Consider the following 25808-nt stretch of genomic DNA (forward strand, 5'->3'; position numbering starts at 1 on the left):
ATTGCGAATCGTCGAACTATGCTGCACGATTCAATCTTCAATCGTCGAACAGATGGATGTTATGATTGCGAATCGTCGAATTTCAAAGTTCAATCTTCAAAGCTAGAGGGCTGTATTTTGTCTAAAGTGAATGAATTGATTAATCAACACTCTAGAACTTGGAAGATGGATGTTATAAGATGGGTATTTACAGAAGTTTAAGTAGAGGCTGTCCAGAATATCCCTCTCAGCTGGATTGTAAGAGATGATAAGTTAGAGTGGGGTGTATCTAAAGGTCCGTTTAGCTTGTCTATTCTTACAGTCTTTCAGCTGTTTATAAATTAGGTAAATCGATTTTCAATCTATTTTCATTTGTCGAATCTCTAATATCAATAAGGGGCTTTGAGTGTTATCTCTTTAGAAGTTATGGCAATGCATAGGGGTCTTGTGGAAGCAATTAGTTATGAAATTCAAAATATCATTATCATTGTTGATTCAGATTCAAAAGAGCTAATTGATTTTCTATCGGGTCTGCCCATCAATGTTGATGGAGAAGCTTATCTCATCATCTCTGATATCAAATCCTTGGTTGTTAGATTTGTTAATATTTCTTTTGATTGGATTAGCAGGAATACTAATCTTGTGGTTCATGGTATTGCCGCCCAATATTGTTCCAAGCAAGAAGGTTTGGGTGTGTATCTATTGGTCCTCTTTCGTTGGAGAATTTATTTTTGGAAGAAGATTGAATGCCTCTAGTGTGGTTTTGTTTCTCTTATTGTGTGCTTTTGGCTCAGTGCCGAACGAGTATAAATATTTTGGCTCAGTGCGGAACGAGTATAAATACAAGTCTGTATATTGTAAAACCTTGTATTTTGTATTAGGATAAATTATAAAGACCCCTTGTACTATGGGGTTAGTGATAAAGTCTCCTTTGTATTTCTTTTTGCAATAGAGACCCTTCTAATCTTTACCCATTAAACAAAGATGCCCTTGGCTGTTAAATAAGATAACGGAAAGCATTAAATTATCAAAATACCCCATTAAATTTTTTCTATTTTCTTTTTCTTGCCCTTTTTCTCTTAAAACCTATTTAACCTAAGAAATGAATGTATGGTCTTGCAGAGTAATTTTGTTTGTTTTGATTGCTGATTATCTTCCCTTCCATCATGGCCATGCACAAAAAGATTCCGGTGCCCTTGCCGGTTCACCCCGGATCTTATTTAGCTCCTTTCTCATCTTCTCTACAAAACCCTCTTACCAAAATAACAATTCCAGAAATCATGGAAAAATCGAATGACCACTTCCACAACGTCGAAGCAGAACGCAGCATCAGCTATACTCAGCCTCTCGTGAAGACAACAAGGTTTCAAGCAGAACGCAGAGATATCCTGCCGTTGGTCTCTTTGCTCATTTTAAAGGCTAGATACTGATTCTTAAGTGACAATTTACTGGAACCATGCTGTGATCACCAAGCAGGTAAGCTTTAAAAGGAGAGAAAAACGAAAACAAAGCAAAAAGAAAAGGACCCAAATGACAATTATTCCGAGACCAAAAAGACCACAGAATTTAGAAAATGTAGAGTAAAAACCCAGAAAAAATAACTTAGAAACACCAATACTAGAACATAGGATTGAATTCCAAGACATTAAAACGGTCTGAAAGACTGAAACTAATTGTAAAGTTATTCTTATAAAAAAAAATTGTAATGTTATTAAATGAATTCATGATCAACAGAAATGAAGCGTATCAACAAATATTTTCTGTTGAGATGGGAAATTTTCATTTTTTTTGGAAAAATAAATGAAGCCCAAAAAGAAATTTAACCATGAAGTCAGTAATAGCAATCTGACATAACATTATACACACAAAAATGGTGAGATTACAACAGCACATGTTTTGAAGAATCACAGTCTCTCTACAAGTAGAAATAGACAAAACAAACAACAGAGTGATGAAAGCTTGAAATTAGACCTGAACATGGAAAAAAGTCAAGATCCTCGCGAGTGGGTTTGGGCGAGTGAATTCGAGGGAAGAAAGACGCGTTTACGACGCTCTACGAGCTCCGTTCTACGAAACAGAACTAAGAAAGGGCTGTTAATGCAGGAGCCGTGAAACCGCTGGTGGACTTGATTCCAGAGCAGGGGAGCGGTTTGACGGAGAAGGCGATGGTGGTTCTGAGCAGCTTAGCTGCAATTCCAGAGGACAAAACTGACATAGTTGAAGAAGGAGGGATTGCAGTTTTGATTGAAGCGATCGAAGACGGTCGGTGAAAGGGGAAGAGTTCGCGGTACTGACGCTTCTGCAACTATGCGCGGACAGTGTACGGAACAGAGGATTGTTGGTGAGAGGTGGGATCCCGCCGCTTGTTGCGCTCTCTCAGACGGGCACGGCTCGAGCGAAGCAGAAGGTATTTTCCGTTCACCATTGCCCTTTTAAGCTTTGAGCTTTATGGTGTTCCCATCACTCGCTCGACATTGTGAGTTCTGACTCGTGTTCCGGTCTCTGAGAGGAAAATGCTCTAATGGTCTGGCGTGCTTTGCCTATCTCTACGGCGGGATATTGATGGATGCAGAAAGCGTCTGATTGTGGTTGTAGTAGAGATGAGACGAACATGAAGTATCTTGCAGCGGAACAGACGGCGCTCGTCGCCCTCCGGTTGGCTGTCGGTGGAAGGTCGCTCTCGTGGAACATGACCGAGCAAAGTCCTTGTCGGTGGCAAGGCATTACTTGCGAGAAACCGAGTCACCGTCTTGCGTCTTCCTGGCAACGGACTCATCGCCCAAATCCCTGTAGGAGTCTTCGGAAATCTGATGCAACTCCACACGCTTATCCTCCGGCTTAATGCTCTTACCGGTCCATTGTCGTCCGATCTAGCCGCATGTACGGATCTCCACAATTTTTCCGGCGAGATTCCGTCGTCCTTGTTCGGACTCAAGAAACTTGTCGCGTGAACAGTATTATAAAAAGGGTAGTTTAGACATTTAAAAATTTTTAAACACTTGGATGAAAATTTTTTCAAGTTAACTAATAGAACATTAACGGAAGGGGGTCTTTGTGTAACGGCTAAAGTTCAGAGGGTTCTTTGTCAATAAAAAAAAATATATGAGAGACTTTATCACTAACACTATAATATAAAAGGGGTTTTTTATAATTTATCCTTTGTATTATTTCTCATTGTACATATTTGTATTTATAATCTTTCGAAATTGAGCCTTTATTAAAAAAAACTGTCCAAAAAGATGGTTTAAGAACATTGTAATTCTTTTTTTTTTTTCTCCTGCATAATATGGCTGCAGTGTCCTGTTTATAGCATGTACATAGCATTTATGCACAATACATCCATGCCATCTCTCAATTAAACTAGATAAAGGAGGGATTAGATCACAAGTCTCCGCTACAACCAGCTATGTTATTTGTTGGGCCAATTGGAACATCCAAAGCTAGAATACTGGATGTCCTACAATGCGTAGAGCTGTCAAAGGGTTGTTCTGATTATTAATTGGGACAGACAGTGTGATAGACCTAGAACTGAACCAATTATTAATCGGGACAATTGCTTCTGTTGTAATTATACCAGGTCATACTTGACACCTATAATTATCGATGATAATAATAATTTAGAAATTTATTTTCATAACTGAAATTAAACTGTTTATATATTGATAAAAGGAGAAGAATATTGCATTAAAAAAAAAGAGAAGAATATGAATATGATTATAACTGATATTAAACTTATCTTAATTTTCGTGGAAATAAAAAAAATTAAATGTGACTATATAATATCAACTTATATTTTTATCCTTGCATACAGTAATTTCGATGCATTGGGCTTCAACTCTATAATCCAAGTAAATTCTTGTATCTTCTCATTGTGCGAGGAAAAAAAAAAGGATGGAAACAGATTTGGCACTTCCCGGTTCCCATTCCGACAGGGATTTACTACAAACAAAAACTTTGTATAGAAAGAATAGCAATCTAAACCAAGGTTTTAAAAACTGGATCGGACTGCTTTAGGGACTGATTCCGGAGTCAAATGGTCTTACTGTATGGTTTAAATGAATGGTCTGTTCTGATTTAGGAAAATAAAAATTAAAACTAAATCAATGTTTTTTATATATTTTTTGGTATTATAGCTCATAAGGGCAACTTTTGGGCCCTAATATCAATAAAAATAATAATTTTAATAAAATTTTAAAAATATGATAACTTTTTAAAAAATAGTATCAAATAAAGGCAAAAATACTGTTTATCTTCTTCATCTTACAAATCATTCATCACCGCCGCAACTCGTCGCTGCCTCCGGCAACCTCCAACAACGCCTCCACCCAACACCGCCACCTCTGCCCAACAAGCCTCCACCTCCACCCCCACCCACCTCCGCTTGCTTTCCCTCACGTGGCATTTCTGATTAGAAGATTCCTAAATCCTAACATCACCTAAGAAAATGCATCGAAATGAAAACTTTGATTCTTAAATCCATGAGCAGAGCAGCTGACCTGATTCCTGAAACGAATTAAAACTTTGATTTCTTCTATATTGTTTCTCTGCCAATTTTCTAGGGTTCTATAAATTTTGTAAGGTTTATTTCCTTTCAGTCTCTTATCCATCATACTGTTTTCATTTTTTTCCTTCCTTTTCCTTACTTTGTGAATTGAAATGGAGGTTTAAGTAATTGGATGCTCTCAGGTGAAGATCGGAACTACCGATTCACCTTATTGGAAGCTTGGGTTTTTTTATTTCCAAGCAGATCTTCACAAAAAATAAAATAAAATAAAATAAAATAAGGTTTGTTTTAATCTTGCTAGGAGATTGACAACAACTGAAATTCAAGTCTCTCTCAAGGCAACACAATTGGAGGTCTCCGGATCGGAGAAAATTGCCGAAGAGAGAGTGATGCTGAAAGGATAGAAGCTAGTAAGTGTTATTTTTTCTTTCCTTCTGTTCATTTTGAATTGCATAAACTAGGGTCTCAACTTTAATTCATCGGAGAAATATGTGTATATCTATTGAAATTAATTATTATTTTTGATGCAGGAAGATGGATTAAGCTTATTTGTTGAGCTTCCTCTGGATGTTGTTTCCCACGACAACACACTTAACCATGTAAGAGCAATCGAGCAGGGTTGAAAGCTCTGGAGCTCTTGGGGGTAGAAGGGGTTGAATTTCCCATATGGTGGGGGATAGCCGAGAAGGAAGTCAGAGGAAAGTACAACTGGTCGGGATATCTTGAGCTTGCAGAGATGGTCCGAGATGCGGGTCTCAAGCTTTGCGTGTCTCTCTGCTTCCATGCCACCAAACAAGCCAAAATTGAACTCCCTGATTTGGTGTCAAAGATTGGTGAAGCACAACTAGACATCTTCTTCACCAATTGGTTGGGACGGCACTACAAAGAGTGTCTGTTGCTGGTAGTGGACAATTTGCCCATCCTCCTCAATGGGAAGACTCTAGTTCAGGTTTACCAGGAATTCCTGTAGAGCTTCAAATCTTCATTCTCAAACCTCATGGTCTCTACAATCGTGGTAAGCTTCAAGTCTTCATTCTCAAGTCTCAACCCATCTCATTTATTTATTTGCTAGAACCGGTTCTTATCAATGGTTGCTTTTTCTGTGATCTCCTCAGGATGTTTCAATGAGCCTAGGACCGGATGGAGAGCTCCAGTACCCTTCTCGGCCATCGGCAAGAGGTGGCAAGATTACAGGAGCAAGAGAATTCCAGAGCTACAACAAGAACATGCTAAAGCATCTATAGGAACACGCCCAGGCGACCGGAAACCCCTTCTGGGGCCTCTCAGGACCCCATGACGTCCCCAACTACGACCAGTCACCCTTCGCCAACACCTTATTCAAGGAGAACGAAGGCTCCTGGGAGACCCCATACAACGACTTCTTCCTCACTTGGTACTCAATCCAGTAACGAGAAGCACATACTAGGACCTTCCTTTGACTAGGGGCTTTTGGGCTTTTGCGACGTCACTCTAAGAACTTCTGAAGGCAAAGGTGGAAATGGCAGCATTAGGCAGAGGTAGTGGCAGAGGTGGGCAAAAGTGTTAGTAGAGGTAGACGGAAGCAATGGGGAGATAGGCAACAGATGAATGATATGTAAGAGAAAGATGATAAATAGTCTTTTTGCCTTTATTTAATATTATTTTTAAATTTTATTAAAATTATTATTTTTATTAATATTAGAGCCCAAAAGTTATCCTTACCGACTATAATTTTTTTTTTTTTTCATAACGATTTTAGGGTGAAATAGAATCGATTGCCTGACTATTAGGGTGAAACAAAATCGATTGACTGCTTGATCAACCGGTCCGGTTTTGAAAACCATGAAACAAACGCCCATTACGAACATCTTTGTATCAATTTAACATATACGTAATGTGCGCAGGATGAGAGGTCCCAGATCCAGGCAGTGAAAAGACAAAAAAAGAAATAAACGGCCACAATATTTTGGGGTGTTTTTGTCTTTTAGCACATTTGCTATTAAGATTGAGATGTGCCCAACAATTACTCCTCAAATCAAGATGAAAAATAGAAGTGGGAGACGGAGACTGGTTGGTAGCTATTGTTCTTCTTCTCTTCTGCGCTCTTTTCCGCTCCAACCTTTCCCTCTACGGTACGCGATAAAGAGTTACAAGTTTAGATTAGACTCAGCCGGGTCTCTTATCCATTATCTTCTGTAATCTGAATTTCTTTATATAACAATCGAATTTCCGGCATCGTTTTGTCAGATTCCGATCACAACGCAGTTTCTTGGACATTTCTTATTCGAATTCCAACTTTAGGTTTTTGTTTTTTACGTCTATTATAGAGAAATTGATAATAGATATAAGAGAAGAGCCCCTGTTTATATTTTAATTGGAGAATTCTCTTAGCTAAGATGGATTTATATTTGATCGGACGACACTAGTGACCTGTTTAATGAAATGGCGAGCGCCGGTGATGAAGACGCCGACGCGGTTCTCAGCGATGTTGAAGGGGACGATCCGGTTCCTTCCATCCTCGACAAACCGCCTCAAGAGGACATATCCGTTGAGAGATTTAGAGAGATTCTTGCGGAACTCGAGCGCGAGCGTAAAGCTAGAGAAGCTGCGGAGGTCTCGTTCAATCGCTTGAAGGTGCTCACTCATGAGGCAATAAAAAAGCGAGATGAGAGTGGCAGGCAGAGGGACGAAGCATTGCGTGAAAAGGAGAACGCTTTGAGATCGAATGAGAAGATATCAGGGGAATTAACGGAGGCTCTGAGGCTCAAGGATGAGCTTTTAAAGCAGAGAGATGACGCTGCGCGGCAACTTGATGAAGCGGTTAAAGCAAGGGACTCGTCAAGATCGGAGATCGAAGTTGCTGCTCAGTTGCTTGTCACTGGGATAGAGAAGATCTCTGGAAAGGTTAGTAATTTCAAAAATTTCTCCGGGACCGGGCTCCCGAGATCTCAGAAGTACACCGGATTGCCAACTGTTGCTTATGGCATTATCAAGAGAAGTAATGAAATTGTTGAAGAGCTTTTGAGGCAGCTTGACACGGCAATAAAGTCTAGGAATGATGCTCGTGAACAGATGGAACATCGAAATTATGAAATTGCAATTGAAGTTTCTCAACTTGAAGCAACAATTAGTGGTTTGAGGCAGGAGATTGCGAAGAAAACATCTGAAGTTGAGAACTTGGCCATATCATTGGCTGAGAAAGACACAAAGATATCGGAGATGGATAAAGAGGTGTCTGAAAGGATAAATGAATTGGAGAGAGAATCAACGGAGCTTAGGGAGACGGTTAAGGAATATGACTTTAAGTTGAGGAGCATGGAATCGAAAATGGACTCACAGAAGCCCTTACTGGCTGACCAATTGAATTATGTATCAAAAATTCATGACCAGATTTATGATGTTATTAAGATGGTTGATGCTAATAAATCAGATCAGTTGGACTTGTCAGAGTCCTTGTTCCTTCCGCAAGAAATGGACATGACTGAGAATTTACATGCTTCTTTGGCTGGCATGGAATCCATTTATGTGTTGACTAAAATAGCTGCAGAAAAGATAAGGGATGAAATGGATGAGAGGAGTCGTGAAGTGAAAGGTCTAAATGAGACTGTTGATGGGTTGGTGAAGGAGAAACAACACATTGGATCATTACTTAGAGGTGCTCTATCAAGAAGGATGATATCAGATCCATCATCCAAAATGACTGAGGTTCTACAAGTTGCAGAAAATGGTTTGAAAGAGGCAGGGGTGGACTTCAGATTTGGTAATCTCTTTGTGAATGGTGAGAAACCAGCTTCCCATGATAAACTAGGTTTTGTGGAGGTAGAGGAGGATGAAGTCTATACTCTGGTAAGCTGTTACCATTGTCAGTGCTTAAACTATGTCTTACAAGTGGTGCCTACTTAGCTTTTAATTCCTTATGTTTTCTCCAATTTTGAAATTTGTTATTTGCATTGTATATAGGCTGGTGCTTTGGAGAATATAGTTAAGGAGTCTCAGCAGGAGATTATTGAGCTAAGGCATTCTGTGGATGAACTTAGGTACCTTGGATATTCTTTTGAAGTATATATTGCATGCAAATAATTAAAGATGACCATATAGGAAAGCGTTGTGATATTAGGAAGTGGAATCACATTCTCATTACTTGTTTTTGGAGTATACAAGTGACACAATGTTTGTTGGTCTGTGGGTGAAGATGGGTTTTTGAAATCTGAGTATTGGTAACAGCACTCATATGCTTGGTTGACTGAGCAAGATGGAAAATATATATATTTGTTTGTTGTTTGTTTAATGATACTAATATACCTCTCATTGTGATTAGTGCTTTGACATTAAAAATATTTTGTTTTGCATAATACTTTACTGGATTAAGGGAAGAGTCAAGTCTACTTAAATCACATATGGAGGTTCAAACCAAGGAGCTCAGTCAAAGAAAGCATCGCATAGAAGAACTGGAAGAAAAGGAGAGAGTTGCAAATGAAAGTGTAAGTTATTTGCCAGAAAACTGCACCTATTAACAGCATCTTCTAATAAGGATAGCATGGTCCCTCTTTATGGAAAGAACTGCTCTTGTTGGTGGTAATGTCTTCTATTTAGATAAACAAGGGTCCATTATCTTTTAGCCTTTTCTTCCTCCTCCCCCTCCATTGGATCTTTCTTTCCACTGAATAGTTGAGACTCTTTTAATAGATATAGTGATGCTATAACTGCTTTTCTGTCCCATTCATCTACTGCTAAGATTAGTTAGATTGGCTTGGTTGTTTTAATTCAATCAAATCAAGTGCAAAAGATATCGCGCCATCATTAGATAATAGAGAGTTAGGTAGAATTGTAGTTGAGAGCAGTGTTGCCTTGGTACATGGCATAGGTGCTAGGTTTATTAGGCTTCAGAACATACAGCCTCTAGAAATCATGACATTAGGATGTGGTCATAAATACGTATTTTCAAATAAATAAATACTATCATTAATTCATACTTGTGTTGAATGAACTTATTTTTTATCACAGATTGAAGGGCTTATGATGGACATTGCAGCTGCTGAAGAAGAGATTGCAAGATGGAAAATGGCAGCAGAGCAAGAAGCTGCAGCAGGCCGATCTATTGAACAAGAGTTTGTGCAACAGGTATGCTGGCAAAAGTATACCATGGATAGTATTAGAACCCCCTTAACTCAACAAAGCCTTATTCCCAACTTTTTGTGGTCGTATACATCAATCTAGTCTTGCCATTATACTCTCTATCAAGAGACATGTTGGTCTTGGTTCTACATCTTTTTTTTTTTTTCCCTAAATTTGACATATGGTTATTTGATTATATAGAGCATTGATGTAATCAGGTATACACCTTATGCCATCAGGAAGCTTAGATGCATATGCAACATGCTACAGATGAGGTGGGGGCAATGAAAAGAATGTTAATGGAAGGGTTTTCACAAGTCCCATATAGCATGTTGCATGTGCAATGAACTGCTTGCTAGTGTTTCTTAAAAGATAATACATATCTTCCATGCACAATTGCTGAGTTGTGCCTTGAATTCTCCTTTATGGCCCGCTCCATGACCCAACCCTACATTTGTGGAGAAAAACCTGAAGGGAAAAATTCATTGAGGTATGTGGAGGTGGTGTGGACGTGACCCATTTTCTGTTCATGGGTCTAATCTGAATATGTTATGTTGCTTAGGGTTTTCTCATATTTGTATCTCATTGTCTTTAGGAGTTAGGCATGAAGGAAATGAGAGTAAAAGCTTGAGTGTATTGGGTTTTAGGGTTTTCTGTGTGAGAGAGGTTGCTCAACCATTATATCCTCCATTTCAGTTTTCTATATTGGATTTCTGCTCCTCCATTTCTGTGGATGTAGGCTATATGCTGAACCACGTAAATCTGTGTGTGCTATGCTTTTTCTTTCTCTTTTCTTGCTTTTCAAATCTCTGTTTTACTTTGTTATTTTGTACCATTCAAATCTGTATTCCTGGCTTTTGTGCAACAATAGTTTTTGCCCTTTTAGGTTAGGAGCATCTTTGCTGTATTGTTCAAGTATTATAATTTAGCTTATGGCTCTTAAAAGTGGAAGGAAATAATTTCACATAGTAACAAATGTTGTATTTGATTAGACAATAAAGTTACTAATGAATACTGTTCCAATAAATAATGGGATATTTTTAATTGTTTTGACCAGCAGAAAATATGTTTATTTATTAGATTCAATTAAAGAGTTAAATAATACAGCTTGATGATAGGAAAATCATCCCCAATTTTCAATCCCAATTACATAGTAGCCCAAAATAATTGCTGCCTCATACCTCCTTGTTTGGCAAGGGAATCAGCTAACCCATATGTACTTCTAACCCATTTAAATTTAGCCTCTATATCCATACCAATCTGTCCCACTTCCCTTATCACATGTCTGAAAGCCCAGGGGGTATGTCTTTTGCAATTAGCCCATGAGATAACTACTTTTGAGTCCCCTTCCACCTCAACCCGTCTGAAACCCAGCTGCTTTGCTAACCAGAGGCCTTGTAGTAGTGCCAACAGTAAAGCCTTCAATGAATTTCCTAGACCAATTTGCCTTGAATATAAGGCTACAATCCTCCTTTTAGCATTTCTAATTACCCCTCCTATTCCTGCTAACCCTGGGTTTACAATTGAGCTTCCATCAAAATTCAGCTTGTCTTTATTATTTTCCAGGGGTTTCCAATCCACCCTTACCCTATCTTTTTCTCTCAATGATTGTGCTATTCCAGTCTAGGCTCTTTGGATGTCAGTGATGGAGAATATTTGGAAACTATCCAATGTCTTTACCCATAATTCCACCTTTAATTTTATGCAGTCTATCAATTCCTCTAGAGGCCTACTCTTTTCAGAGAAGATTCTGTTATTCCTTTCTTCCCAAACCACCCAACAAATTGCTGCTTTAGTGGCTCTACAGAGAAATTTCTTTCTTTTCTTTGATTGCCTCAAGAAGTTAGGATTAAACAATCCCACCACATCTTGAGGGGGTCTCACTTGCACCCAAAAAGAGAACAGAAAAACTCTCAAATTTGAAGCACAAAGGAGCAAGAGATAAGTAAATGAGAAAGGATCTCACCACTTCACCTGCATAAGAAACACCAATGAGGAGAAAAGCAGGTATAAGTTCTTCTCTGCAGCATGTCACAAGTATTTACCTTACCAAGGAAAGTTTCCCAGTAGAAAACTTGAATTTTAGGTGGGATAGGCTTACTCCAAATTTCTTTCACTGGAAAGTCCACCCCTTGAGGGTTAGGCAAAACAAGGATTTTAAAGAAGGAAGAACAAGTAATAGACCATTTGGTGATACTAACCAAATTCTAGAATCCTCAAAGGAAGGGTCTTGGAACACTTGTCCTAAAAGATCAGGTAATGGACCAAGGAGGGGTGCTCATTATCCGTTAACCCTCTTTTGAAGCCTAAATCCCAATTTAAGCCAGTTGGGGAAGGTGATACCAATCTAGACACAGTTTCATCCTTGAAAGTAGATAGAACAAAGAGGTCTGAAAATTGGTCTTTGAGCAGTCTCCCCTAACCACAAGTCTTCCTAGAACCGTACTTTATCACCCCTTCCCACATCAAACCTGATGAAATTAAGAAAGATAGGGGAGACTTCATGAATAGCTCTCTAAGGAGAAGCTGAAGAGGACTGGGAAGAAAGTTTAGCATCCTAGCCATTACCTTCCATTCCATGAATGCTTCCCTTACCTTGTGCCATAGCTTGTCTCTCTCAAAAGGGAATTTCCATAACCACTTACCTAGTAGAGCAGTATTTCTAGTGGTAATGCTTCCTAGCCCCGGGCCCCCTTTTTCCTTATGTTTGCTAACTTGTTCCCATTTTACCAAGTGATATTTCTTCTCCTCGCCTAGTTCCTAGAGGAAGTCCCTCGTGTATTTCTCAAGTTGTCCTGTTATCCTAGTTGGGATATGGTAAGTGGAGAGAAAGTAAACGGGTGCCAATGCGGCTCTTATCAATGTGATTTTTCCAGTACTTCCAAAATCCATCAGTTCTAGGGTTCCCTCCCAAAGGCAAGCCTAAGTAATAGGCTAGTTTCTAACCTCATGCCCTAATAATTCAGCAAACATAAGAAATTCCCTTTCTTCCAGGTTGATCTCTGCAATATTGACTTCACTCCAATTTATCCTCAATCTAGTTAGGCCTACAGAGTTATCAATCAAAATCTTCAAAATTTTCACCATTTCTAAAATAACATCCTCACAGAATCGAATTGTGTCGTCAGGAAATTGAAATGGAAGACCATCACTTGATTTCTAACAATTCTTCATCCCTGGAAAGGGCCTCATAGATCTGCTTTCACCACTATTTTACTTAGGACCTCTGCCACTAGGGTGAAAAGGAAGGGTGATAAGGGGTCTCCTTGCCTAGCCAGGATTAAGTCTTTTGCCACACCATTGATAAGAATTGAGTAATGAACAGAGCTAGCACACCCTTTGATCCATAGTTTCCACTTTGCTTCAAACTCAAGCCTCTCTAGTAGTTCTATAAGAACTTTCCAATTCACTAGATCATAGGCTTTCTCTAGGTCCACTTTACACACCAAACACCTCTCTCCTCTCCTTATCTTTTCCATAATACATTCATTAGCCACTAGAATTTGATCTACAATTTGCCTACCTTCCACAAAAGCACCTTGAAAGGGTGATGTCACCAAAAGAGCCAGCACCTATGTACAACAGGAGACTGACTGTACATTGGGGAAGTTATAAAAAGATACCTCTGATTAATTACAAAATAAAAAACCCATGTAAAAAAAGAGGCCTTTCTTCAAATGAGGAATTTGAGGCCAACCAAGACAACAACAACCCTTTTGACTTTCCCTGCCACCACTATTTCCTCACTTGCTTATCAAACATTTGGAAGAGAACAAGTTTGGGCCTTCCTCACTTGCACCACAGATTCGAGGAAACAAGTTTGGGCCTTCACTCATAGTGCAAAGAAAACAAACATGTTGGAAGAGGCACTGATTGGGTCTCCACTTTTGAAGGACACCACAGATGTTAATTTTCTCCTGAAATGCTTCTCAACAAAAAAACCACAAGCTTTGGGTAAGCACCAAAGGAGGGGCAGACCAAAGAGCATAAAAGGAGGCATAGTATTACCTAGAAAGGTCCCTTTCAAAGATTCCATCAGGCTGATAGCAAGAGAAGTCTTTGATTCATAAAGACCTCTTCTAAAACCAAAATTCTAGTCAAACTCATGAGTAGGAGAAAGGGATCTCCGGTTTTGAGTTATAGCCCTTCAGGTCATTGTGCTCTAGGCTAATAAGAGAGATGTTCTTTTATTTATTTGACTATTTATTCATTTATCTTTTGTAGGAAGGGAGGCAAGTTAATGGTAAAACTAATCTAGAGCTTAAAATGATAATTTTGCTTTGGTGAACAAATTGGGACCTTGGCTTCCGTAGAGGGTTGAGGGATGAGGAATCCTTATCAGCTTTTGAGCTCTTATTGTTACTTGATTCTGTTTGCTTGGACCCACTCAATTCTGATAGGAGGATTTTGACTTTGACTCCGAAAGGGTCGTTTACTTGTGCGTCTTTTTTTAAATCCCTTTGCTCCAATTCCTCTCCTTGGGCTTTTTTTTTATCAATAACACTTTCATTAATTCATCAATAGAAGATTTACAATAGGAAGACAAACACACTTATCTTCCAAGAGCAACAAAGAACCTCAAGAAAAGGAAAAAAAGAAAGAAAACACACCATAGTTACAACTTAGCCCAAAAATGTGAATCCCTTTCTGCCCCTTGTTTAGCTAAACCGTTAGCTAGGGAATTAGCCGATCTTTTAACCCAACATATCTTAACTTCCATCTCCCACACCAGCCACTTGAATTTCCTCCTCCCATTATTGTACTTCCATAAGCCATTGTGATCTTTAATCACCCACCCTATCACCACCTTTGAATCCCCTTCAATTAAGAGTTTCCTGATGTTCAACTCCTTAGCTTTCTAGACTCCTTCCATAACTACAAAGATCTTAGCTCTAAGGGAGCCACCCACTCCAATTGGGCCTGAGAACATGGCAGAAATGACCTCATTTTCATCCCTAAAAACACCCCCAATCCCCGATTGTCCCAGATTTCCCCTGCTACACCCATCAAAGTTTAGTTTCACGAATCCACTAGGTGGAGGGTTCCAAGCCACACTCATTACTGACTTAGTCTGTGTGCAACTTGCAATTTCACCCCACTTCCTCAACATGTCATCCACAGTATAATCTGTGAAAAGCTCCAAAGATTTCAGCCACTGTACCGCCCTAATATGAATGATAGCCCCCAGATCTGCTGCTCCTCTCTGAACTTCTGAGAATATCCTGGAGTTTCTTTCTTCCCAAAGTGCCCAACATACTGCAACCCTTAGTTCTCTCCACATTGTCCTTCCCCTTTTTATCCGCCACCTGAAAAGAGAAGGGGAAAAAAGGCCTTTTCAAGTCTGATGGGGTATTCCAACTACATCCAAATAGGGACAAAGGCCATTCCCAAATTGACCTCGCAAAATGGCAAGACACCAGTAGGTGAAAACAGTCTCCTCATCCGCTTTACAAAGAACACACCACTGAGGTGACAAACAAATATTGGGTCTCTTCTTTTGGAGTAGATCACCAGTGTTGATTCTTTCTAGATAGGCTTCCCAACAAAAACTACCAACCCTAGGAGGTATTGCTCTACACCAAACCTCATCAATAGGAAAAGGAGGGAAGGTAGGACTGGTGGACTAACTTAAGACTTTGAAGAAAGAAGCACAAGAAAAAATGTCGTTGGGAGAAGGTGTCCAAATTCTAGAATCCGCCCTAGTGGGGTCTAAGACAACCTTATCAAGAATTGCAGTAAGGCTCAAAATATTGTCAAAGTCTGAGTCCCTCAAATCCCTTCTTAGACCCAAATTCCACCTAATCCCAGAAGTGGAAGAGGACGGGGTGGTAAAAGACGATATTGGCTCATTTTTCAGATTAGAAAGAGCATACAAAGAAGGAAACCGATACTTTAGAGGGGCACTCTCCACCCAGGTTTGTTCCCAGAATTTTATGGAGTTACTGGAATTCAAATCATACCTGATATTAGGGGAGAAAACTGGTAGTAGGTCATGAATGGCTTTCAAAGGAGAATTACTTGTGGTCCTAGCTCTGATCCCAGCGTCTCATCCATTATGTTCCAGCCCATGAATACTTGCCACTATTCTAGCCATGGCCTTTCCTTCTCCAAGGGGAATCTCCACAACCACTTTCCCAACAAAGTCATATTCCTTTTCCTAATATTCCCAAGCCCCAAACCACTACAAGTCTTACTCCTACAAACTATCTCCCGACTAACACTATGATCCCTCTTTTCCTCTCTCAGTTCCCACAGGAAATCTCTCATTAACTTCTCCAATCTATTAGCAACCTTCGCTAGGATTTTAAACACCAACAGGAAAAAGATAGGTAAATTAGCAAGCGTGGCCTTAATAAGAGTAATTCTCCCACCAAGAGAGAGGTAGTTCTTTTTCCATGACACCAGTCTTTTTTCAAACATTTCCACCACCGGGTTCCAAAAGCTCTCTCTCATAGGATTATCACCTAAAGGCAACCCTAAGTAGTTCAAAGGCCACCCTGAGACTTCACACCCCAGCACTTCAGCACTCTCCCTGATCTCTCCCTCCTCCAAATTCACCCCCACAACACAGCTTTTCCCAAGGTTAACCTTCAAGTTGGATATTTTCTCAAATAAATTCTTGATAAAACTCACATTACCGCCTTCACAAAACAGAATCGTGTCGTCAGCAAACTACAAGTGAGTAAGAGGGGTTTCCACCCTCCCAACTCTCCAGCCTCTAATGAGCCCCCTAGAATCTGCTCTATGAATCAGTTTCCCCCAAACCTCCTCAATTAGAATGAACAATAAAGGAGAAAGGGGGTCTCCTTGTCTTATACCCCTACAGGCTGGAAAGAAATCTACCACTGTCCCATTCACTAGCACTGAGTAATGACAATTCCGGACACAACCCATGATTCACTTACACCATCTATCCCCGAACCCAAATTTAGTCAAAACTTTCCTCAAAAATTCCCAGTTCACCAAGTCATAAGCCTTTTCCAAGTCCAACTTACAGACCACTCCCTTCTTCTTATCCCTTTTAAAGTTCTTCACACTCTCATTAGCAATTAAAATCTAATCAGTAATTTGTCTTCCATTCACAAAAGCTCCTTGGTAGTGTGCAATGATATCTGGCAAAACCTTCTTCAGCCTCAAAGACAACACTTTCGCAATGATCTTATACAGGCTATTAACCAAGCTAATTGGCCTAAAATTCTTCGAGTGGGAAGCATCTTTCTTTTTTGGAATTAAGGCTATAAATGTAGAGTTCACACCCGGATTGACTATTCCTCTCCTGAAAAATTCCTCAAACACCCGCAAAAGATCATATTTCAAAATATCCCAATAGTCCTAATAAAAAGCCATTGTGAACCCATCCGACCCTAGGGCTTTTGTTCTATCCATAGAGAATACAACCTCCTTGATCTCTTCTAAACTAAAGCTTCTCTCCAACCTTCTCCTGTTCTCCACCCCTACATCTAGCCAATCCAATCCTTCTACCCACACCCTTCTTCACACAGGCCTTTTTAGAATAGATTTGAAGCATTCCACACAAACCCCAACAATCTTCTCTTGATGTACTAGCTCAACTCCATCAACTACCAGTTTGGAAAGCAGGTTCTTCCTTCTCCTGCCATCTACTAGAGAGTGGAAAAACCTAGTGTTTCTGTCCCCCTCTTGCACCCATTTACATCGAGATTTTTGCCTCTAGCTAATTTCCTCCTTGTGCAGGCAGTTCTCTAACTGTCTTCTTAAATCTCTCCCGAGCTTATTGTCTTCCTCTCCAAGTTCTCCCATTTCTTCTTTAGAGTCAAGGCTTTCAATCTTATCCAACAGATCTCCCTTTCTTTTTTTCTATCCTCCCAAACTCCACCAGATTCCACTCCTTGATTTTTGCTTTCAAATATTGAAGTTTCTTATGGAATTTCATCCCCTCCCATTCCACCAATGGGTTATACTCATACCACCACTCCCTCACTTTGTTAGTAAACCCTGGGTGGAGTAACCACATATTTTCAAATCTAAAGGGGGTAGGACCTCCATGCCTTCTTTCCTCCTTACATAACACTATGGGCCAATGATCGGAGGTCACCCTTGGAAGAGCTCTAGAAGCCAAGGTTCCCCAATGATCTTCCCAATCCATAGAGAACAATCCAGTTTAGAGCAAATGGATTTAGATTGGAGATTTGACCAAGTAAATGTCTTATGGGCTAGGGGGATCTCTTTAAGCTCAAAGTCATCCACAAAGCTGTTAAACTTCCTCATGCTTTTTGTCACCCTCTGGTTAACCTTATTGGATTCCTCCGAGAATCTAATCACATTGAAGTCCCCACCCATGCACCAGGGTCCATCCCACAACCCTCTAACATCCGCCAATTCCTCCCACAACTCATTTCTCTTTCTGTAGTCATTCGGTCCGTAAACATTTGTGAGAACCCACGTAAAATCACCCTCATACTGCTTAAACTTCACGGAAACCGAGTACTTTCCGATCAACTCCTCCAGGCCTTCAACCATATCCCTCTTCCACATTGTTACAATCCCCCCGGATGCACCCCAAGAGGGGGCAGCCACCCAATTGTTATTAAACTCCATTCTCTTAGACTCTTGCAACAACAGAATGTCTGGGTCAAACCGTTTTATTACCTCTTTTATTGTCGCCCTCTTCCTTGCACTCCCAATTCCCCTCACATTCCAACTAAGAATCTTCATTTCACTTCTTATTTAAACCCCTTGCCACCTTCCACTACTTTCCCCCTTTCCTCCTATCTCCTTTTACCCTGAGAATCTTGTCTCCTACATCTCTCTTTAATCTCTCTACTTCACTCAATCTCCTCTTCTTTGTTCTGATCTCCTTCTTCCTCTTCTATAATATTTCTTTCAACACATTCAAATCTTCTAACCTACAACCCAACTTCTCTACAAATTCTACTAACAAGTCTTCTCTCACCGAGTCCTCCACCCCTACTTCACTTGGTCTAGGCCTATTCCCCAAAAAATAGTTGTTTTTTGTTGGGCAGTTTACTATGGTAAAATCAATACGATGAATAACTTGCAGAAGAAAAGACCCTTCTTATGTTTATCCCCTAACCGCTGTATTTTGTGCAAAGCGCAGAATGAGGACTGTTACCACTTATTGATTTCTTGTCCTTTTGCTGCAGCCATTTGGAATTTGGTATTTGATTTGTTTGAGTGCAGGTGGAACTTGCCAGCTGAGGTAAATTTGTTGTTTTCCCCATCTACCTTTGTGTGGACCACAAAAAGAGGGAGAATTATATTGAAGTGTATAAGATCAGCTCTCCTTTGGACTATTTGGGAAGGGAGAAATTCCAAAATTTTTCAGGAGAACAAAAGAAGCATTCTTGAGGTCAAAGAGTGTATTTTTACAAGGACTATTGTGTGGCTGAAATCCTTAAGCTCTTTGAAGATTATTCCTTTGAGGATTTAATGAGGAACTGGTTTGCAGTTGCCCTTACTTCCTCTAGATTGCCTAGAGTTCAAGTAACTTGGACTCCGCCGATGGAGGGTTTTGTTAAGCTGAACTTTGACGGAAGTAGTCAGGGTAGCCCAGGATCGTCTGGGATTGGTGTGGACTGAGAGATGAGAACAACAACATCATTGTCTTTTTTTCGGGACTGGTGGGAATAGGAGACTCTGTGAGGGCTAAACTCCTAGCTGTGGCACAGGGGGTACAAATTGCTTATCAACTTGGAGTACAAAACTTAATAATTGAAGGAGATTCCAAGGTGGTAGTAGGATGGTTGGCTGACCCGGGTACTGTCACTTAGAACTTTAAGGATATTTTAAAAAAGGTTAAATAGCTATTGAGGGACATGACAGTTAGATTTCAGTGGTTGGGTAGATCAGCTGATGCCTTGGCTGATTATCTTGCTAAACAAAGGGCTACTCGGGTTTCCTTGTATTGGGTTTCTCTGTAATTTTCTTTATCCTTTGTTATGTTTTTTAACTAAAGGGTTGATGGTTTCCTCCATCTCCCCTCCTTAGAGGGGAGGTAGCTGATGAATTTCTTTTTGGTTAAGTATCGATTTTTTGGCTAAGTACCCCGTCATTTGGTCTGCTTCCAAGTGGCCGATGACTCAGGCCGAAGTGAACTTTGGCTGCCGAGCTGAGTCAAGCTGGGTAGGCTAGATAGCAAGCTGACCAGGTGGCGAGCTGCCTGTAAGGTTCCTTGACTAGGTGGAAAGCTGCCTGTGAGGTTCCGAGTTGACCAGGTGGAAAGCTGCCTGTGAGGTGCCGAGCTGCCTATGAGGTGTTGGGCTAACCAGGTGCTGGCCTGACTAGGTGCTGAGCTGCCTGTGATGAGCTTCGTTGTTCTTTAGCGACCTGCATGGAGCCAAATGTCAGAGGATCCGGGGTGACTAACCCGGCGAGGTCGCTCCGATGCTTAAGTCAGTACTCTCATAGTAAACTGCGAGCTAAAAATCACACAGTATGAGAGCTAGAATTTGCTTGCTTGCTTTCTCAATTGCTCCCTTGTCATTAGGGTTGGTGCCTTTATATAGGCCTTACTCATGTACTGCCCCCGAGATCTCCGGGAGGTCGTGTCTAACTGGTCCGAGATTCCTAGAGGTAACCGCCATGCACATTGACCACCCTTCAGATCGTTCGGCACGTGGGCCAACTTCCAAGGATCGTGGGAGTGTTTGGATATGCATGCCGAATTCGTCGGCGAGCACGTCTTGCAAGTCGCCAGGTCAGCACATGTGCCAGACTGCCAAGTTGCGCCTGTGCCAGGCCGCCAGGCTGCCAGGCTGGACACCATTAACTTGGCAAGTTGTTGCCTGAGTGGTTCCGGGTGTCACCTAGTTATTCTGAGGTGCCATGTGTCACAATGTCATTGAAGGGCAAAATCTGCCCTCATCATTTGCCCCCCACTCCCGAGCTAAAAGTAACTTCGGCGAAGGGAGTACATTTCTCCTTGTGGCCTGGAATGAATAATTTGATGAGCTCGTAAGCGTCGATTTAATTCCTTAGGCTCTGAGAGCGACTGGCAGTCCGCTCCTTGATTTTGCACATGCCGAAGAGGCGACTGGGTCTTATGTGGTGAGGAGGTCTTCGCTAGTTCGGTATTTTGGCCCTTACACTCTGGGAGCTACTCGTAGTCCACTCTCCTTGATCTCTTAAGTAGTATTGTGACCCTTAGGCTTTGGGAGCGACTCATAGTCCACTCCTGAACTTTGCCCATGCCGAAGAGGTGCCTGGGTCTTAAGCAGTATTGTGGCCCTTAGGCTTTGGGAGTGACTCATAGTCCACTCCTGAACTTTGCCCATGTCAAAGAGGCGATTGGGTCTTAAGCAGTATTGTGGCCCTTAGGCTTTGGGAGCGACTCATAGTCCATTCCTGAACTTTGTCCATGCCGAAGAGGCGATTGGGTCTTAAGCAGTATTGTTGCCCTTAGGCTTTGGGAGCGACTCATAGTCCACTCTTGAACTTTGCCCATGCCGAAGAGGCGACTGGGTCTTAAGTAGTATTGTGGCCCTTAGGCTTTCGAAGCGACTCATAGTCCACTCTTGAACTTTGCCCATGCCGAAGAAGCGATTGGGTCTTAAGTGGTGCCGAGGTCTCTGCCAGTTCGGTACTTTAGTGCTATGGCTGCACTGCATCAGCCTCGTGACGCCGGTCACCCACTCCTACAAGAAGCTACTAGGAGCTCGACCTACGGGGGCAGCACTACTGACTTTAGGTCGCCAGCTCGCATGGGAGCCTTGGAAGGCTCAACCAGCAAGGGCGTCCATGCAATCTGTTGGCTGCCAACTCCCGCGGAAGCCACGAAGAGCCCATCTTTGTAGAGGGGACCTCGCGAAGAGGAATGATGAGGCTTTATCCGAGTTGACATAAAGTTGGTAGAGTTGCTTAATTTGTTAGCTATCAACTTCCTGCATAGTCTTTGAGTTCATAAAATACGGAAACTATAAAGCGAGAGCTTTAGTTTCTAAAAAGTGAGGACTTAGCTTTCTGGAAGAAGAGGATTTAGCCTTTTAGAGGATGAGAACTTGGCTTTTTGTAGCGTTTCCCACATACGGCGCCAATTGATGAATTGTTTTTTGGTTAAGTATCGAATTTTTGGCTAAGTACCTCGTCATTTGGTTTGCTTCCAAGTGGCCGATGACTTAGGTCGAAGTGAACTTTGGTTGCCGAGCTGAGTCAAGCTGGGCAGGCTAGATGGCGAGCTGACCAAGTGGCAAGCTGCTTGTGAGGTGATGGGCTGACCAGGTGGTGAGCTGCCTGTGAGGTACCGAGATGCCTGTAAGGTTCCGAGCTGACCAGGTGGCAAGCTGCCTATGAGGTTCCGAGATGACCAGGTGGCAAGCTGCCTGTGAGGTGCCGAGCTGCCTATGAGGTGCTGGGCTGACCAGGTGTCGAGCTGCCAAATGTCAGAGGACCCGGGGTGACTAACTCGACGAGGTCGTTCCGATTCTTAAGTCAGTACTCTCATAGTAAACCGTGAGCTAAAAATCACACAGTATGAGAGTTAGAATTTGCTTACTTGCTTGCTTGCTCACTTGCCCCCTTGTCATTGGGGTTGGTGCCTTTATATAGGCCTTGCTCATGTACCGCCCCTGGAGGTCGTGTCTAACTGGTCCGAGATTCCTAGAGGTAACCGCCATGCACGTTGACCACCCTCCAGATCGTTCGGCAAGTGGGCCAACTTCCAAGGATCGTGGGAGTGTTTGGATATGCATGCCGAATTCGTCGGCTAGCATGTCTTGCAAGTCGCCAGGTCGGCACATGTGCCAGACCGCCAGGTCGCGCCTGTGCTAGGCCGCCAAACTGGACACCATTAACTTGGTAAGTTGTTGCCTGAGTGGTTCCGGGTGTCACCTAGTTGTTCTGAGGTGCCATGTGTCACAATGTCATTGGAGGGCAAAATCCACCCCCATCATTGCATCTCGTGCCTCTCCCTAAATTGTACTATCTTTGGGTATGAGTTAATAAGTCATACAATTCACTGATAAAAAAAAGCTACTTGTCGGGAAAACAGAACCATCAAATGGGATGCAGTTAACATCTGAAAATTTGTATTTGGTTTGCATTTTCCGTTGTAATTTAACCAAATAGTTTCCAAAACCCATTATTTCACTCTCCTTGGGAAGCAAAGAAGGATGTTGTTTTAACCAAATAGTGCCCAAAAATGAAAGCATCTCGCTTCCATTTTTCTTAATATTTTTATGATAAATCCATTTTAGATGATGTACTTGCATTGTCAAATGCAATGAAAAACCAAGGTTGAATCATCTCATTCTATGTGGCCTCTAAAGACTAACTACTATATGTCTATATACCACAAGGAGAAAATAGTAAGTGTTCAACTATTTCAGTTAGGAAATGGTCAAGAAAAATTTGCAAATGCTTTCTATTTTAAATCTATAATATGCGAATACTTCTTTATGCTTAAGACTCGTTACTACTTAGATACTTCTAGGATACAACTTGTATTGTTTATGACTTTATGTTGTGCAAAGGTTATTTTTTAACCCATGATATTTTATTGTTTCTCAACAAAGATATAGTATGATAAATATTCTTGAGAAGCCTCACTGTAAAATGTTTAGAAAATATAGGAAGAATGTAAGGTATGTATTGAATTTAAAAAAAAAAAAACAAAGATTATTTATGTGACCCCTGTACTGGTCATTTCTATATGCATATTAGAGAGCTTTGGCTTACAAACATCACAGTTATATTTGGAGGAAGGTAAGAAATAAGTACTTCTGTCCTGGATTTTGTGCAATGAATAATCATATCCTTGTTTTGGATATTATGGTACAGCTTTGAATTTACATGTTTTTCCTTGGTTTTGTTTTATTGGTGTTCAGGCAAAACAATAGATATTTCCATGCTTTTTCTAAAGCAACTTGTTTGATTTTTGCCAAGTACATATATGATGGATGTCCCCCATGAGAAAACTGACTCTGCACCTGAGGGTATACTACCTGACAAGGAAGATTTAGAATCTCCTAAAATTTTCTTTGGTAAAATCTCCTTAAAATTAAGTTCATTCAATTTGAATGAGATAAAACTCCAATTGTTTTTTTTTTTTTTTTTTTTTTGAGTTTGGTTCATCTGCAAAATCTTAGAAAACATACTCTCCCATGAATGTACAAAATTTACTGCAACTCGTCATTCTTATAGCCCAAGCCATCTTCTTGTAGCTCATATCCCATGGCACAAGTGCCCTGCCTCCATTTTCTTATTATTGGCTCTATAGTTTTGGTGCATTTGACTTGTATTAAAAAATTATCTGAACCAATGCCTTTACAAGTAGTTGCAAAATTTTCGAATATTGCAATTTGTATAATTTGAAGGTATTTGTGTAGCTGATCCCAAATAATTGGGATTAAGATTGAGTTAAGTTGTGCGATTTTTATAATTTCAGTGCACATACTTGCGTTGGCATTAATTGCAACTTGTGACTATTTTTGTTACCAACGAGAAAATGTTTTGAAACATAAGTACAAATATTACTATATATTTAATGCTTCTCTACAGTTCTTAATGCATAATCTGTTTGTCCCTTCCCAAAAAAATGATTTTGATTTGGATGTTGCAGTTGTCATCCCTCCGGCAGGAACTGGATGAGGCAAAGCAGGCCATGATCGAATCAGAGAAAAAGCTTAAATTCAAGGAAGAGACAGCTGCTGCGGCCATGGCAGCAAGAGATGCAGCCGAGAAATCTTTGAGGTTGGCAGACTTGAGAGCTTCAAGGCTGAGGGATAGGGTGGAGGAGCTTACTCACCAGCTTGAAGAGTCTGATACCCGGGAAGACTCAAGGAACAGAAACAGGCAGAGATATGCATGCTGGCCATGGCAATGGCTAGGGATTAACTTTGTTGGGTTCCAGCAGGCTGAGATGCAACAGCAGCAATCAAATGAAATGGAATTGTCAGAACCACTTCTCTAAGTAGATAGTGGATGTAATTTCTTGTAATCTTCAGTCTTAACAAATGAAAAAATAGATCAAGTTTTGTTTTTTGTATAATTTTTCAAATCTTCATTCTTCATGTTCATATATACATTTAGTAGCAACCAGTAGAAGGTTAATTATATTTCTCGTGTTCTGAGCACAGTGGCATCGTGCATATCTAACTCAACTAAGATTTGTCCAAACGATATGGGCTCGGTTACCTGAATTCCGTTCCAAATTTCGATCTTTTCACTGCCATATCCATTGTTAAATTATGGGCTCCCAAATAATTTCTCACTACATTAACCCATGTCTTTTCTGGTTTTTCTTCAGCTCTTCTAATGTCTAAAACCCTTCAATTTCTAACACATCATTTCTTTTCTTTTTCTTTTTCGGCATAGATCACTTCTTTTCACTGGTGCTTAAATTGTCCTCTCTGCATGTAACCAAAATTGCAATTCTTGACTCGTGGCAATTTGCAGCTGAGGGTTGAAGCAATAAAGAAGATTTATATTGTAAACCCAAATTAGTGCCTTTTGCAACACCTGCAACTTGCTCTGTATTGTGATGGTTCAATATCCAGCCGTCTGAAGTCAATATTGTTATGTAAACCTCTTCGCTACAACTAGCCACAAAACTTAGCAACCGAGCCACCATCAGTTGGTGAAAAGAGAGATTTTCCAAAATCTTCGGAGAGGACAATGAAATTTATTGAGAAAAAGACAAGTCAGTAGTCAGTGTGATACAAATAGTTCCAAGTTCTGGGTTTCTTCCATTTGTGGTGGTTTTTCAAAAATATTGGTGTGATGTTAAAGAAAATGTGGTTTTTCAATAGATGATAAAATGAGAAAATTGGGCAACAATAACATTTCCACTATGATCTCTAATGACCAAACCAAAATCATATTTTCAGAACTCAAAAAACTAGCATCTATATTCACTTTTAAACAACCTGGCAACGGAACTTGCCAAAAAGGGAATACCTTCGAGCTTGAAACATCAGGGGCACGGGAAGAATGATGCTATTCTTGCAACGAAGTCATCTTCCTCTCCTTCAGCATCATACATTGGCCAAATACAAAGTCAAATATAGATCAGGGACTAAATTTTCAAACACAAACATATTCATGACCTTTCAAATTACCCAAATAAGAAGCCCAAACAAGCATAATAGATCATCTTTTGTGTCCATAGCGGAACAAGTATGAAGTATCCACCCAAGATTTAAACCATTCAGAAAAATTTGGATATTGCCTAAACATTTGAGAGTGGAAGTTTAGGGTGCTACCAAACCAGACTACATTTGCATGACCACAAGAGAAT

The 25808-nt window shown here is 40.6% G+C and overlaps 1 protein-coding gene and 1 long non-coding RNA gene across 2 annotated transcripts; both read left to right on the forward strand.

Annotated features, from left to right (window-relative positions):
- The first annotated feature begins 998 nt into the window (after window positions 1-998).
- On the forward strand, window positions 999-3232 carry LOC148853725 (uncharacterized). Its single transcript, XR_016112473.1, has 2 exons — window positions 999-1455; window positions 2083-3232. It is a non-coding gene; the product is annotated as an uncharacterized LOC148853725 (long non-coding RNA).
- A 2722-nt stretch (window positions 3233-5954) lies between these two features.
- Window positions 5955-24627, forward strand: LOC148853726 (uncharacterized protein At3g49055-like). The gene is made up of 6 exons (XM_088985646.1): window positions 5955-6077; window positions 6367-8308; window positions 8423-8499; window positions 8832-8943; window positions 9467-9583; window positions 24132-24627. The coding sequence occupies exons 2-6, from the start codon at window positions 6905-6907 to the stop codon at window positions 24480-24482; spliced, it is 2061 nt and encodes a 686-aa protein (XP_088841772.1). The 5' UTR covers window positions 5955-6077; window positions 6367-6904; the 3' UTR covers window positions 24483-24627.
- The last annotated feature ends 1181 nt before the right edge of the window (window positions 24628-25808 follow it).

The sequence above is a fragment of the Nelumbo lutea genome, chromosome 4 (assembly GCF_056320005.1).
Source record: "Nelumbo lutea isolate HS-2025 chromosome 4, American lotus-T2T, whole genome shotgun sequence".
Lineage (NCBI taxonomy): Eukaryota > Viridiplantae > Streptophyta > Magnoliopsida > Proteales > Nelumbonaceae > Nelumbo > Nelumbo lutea.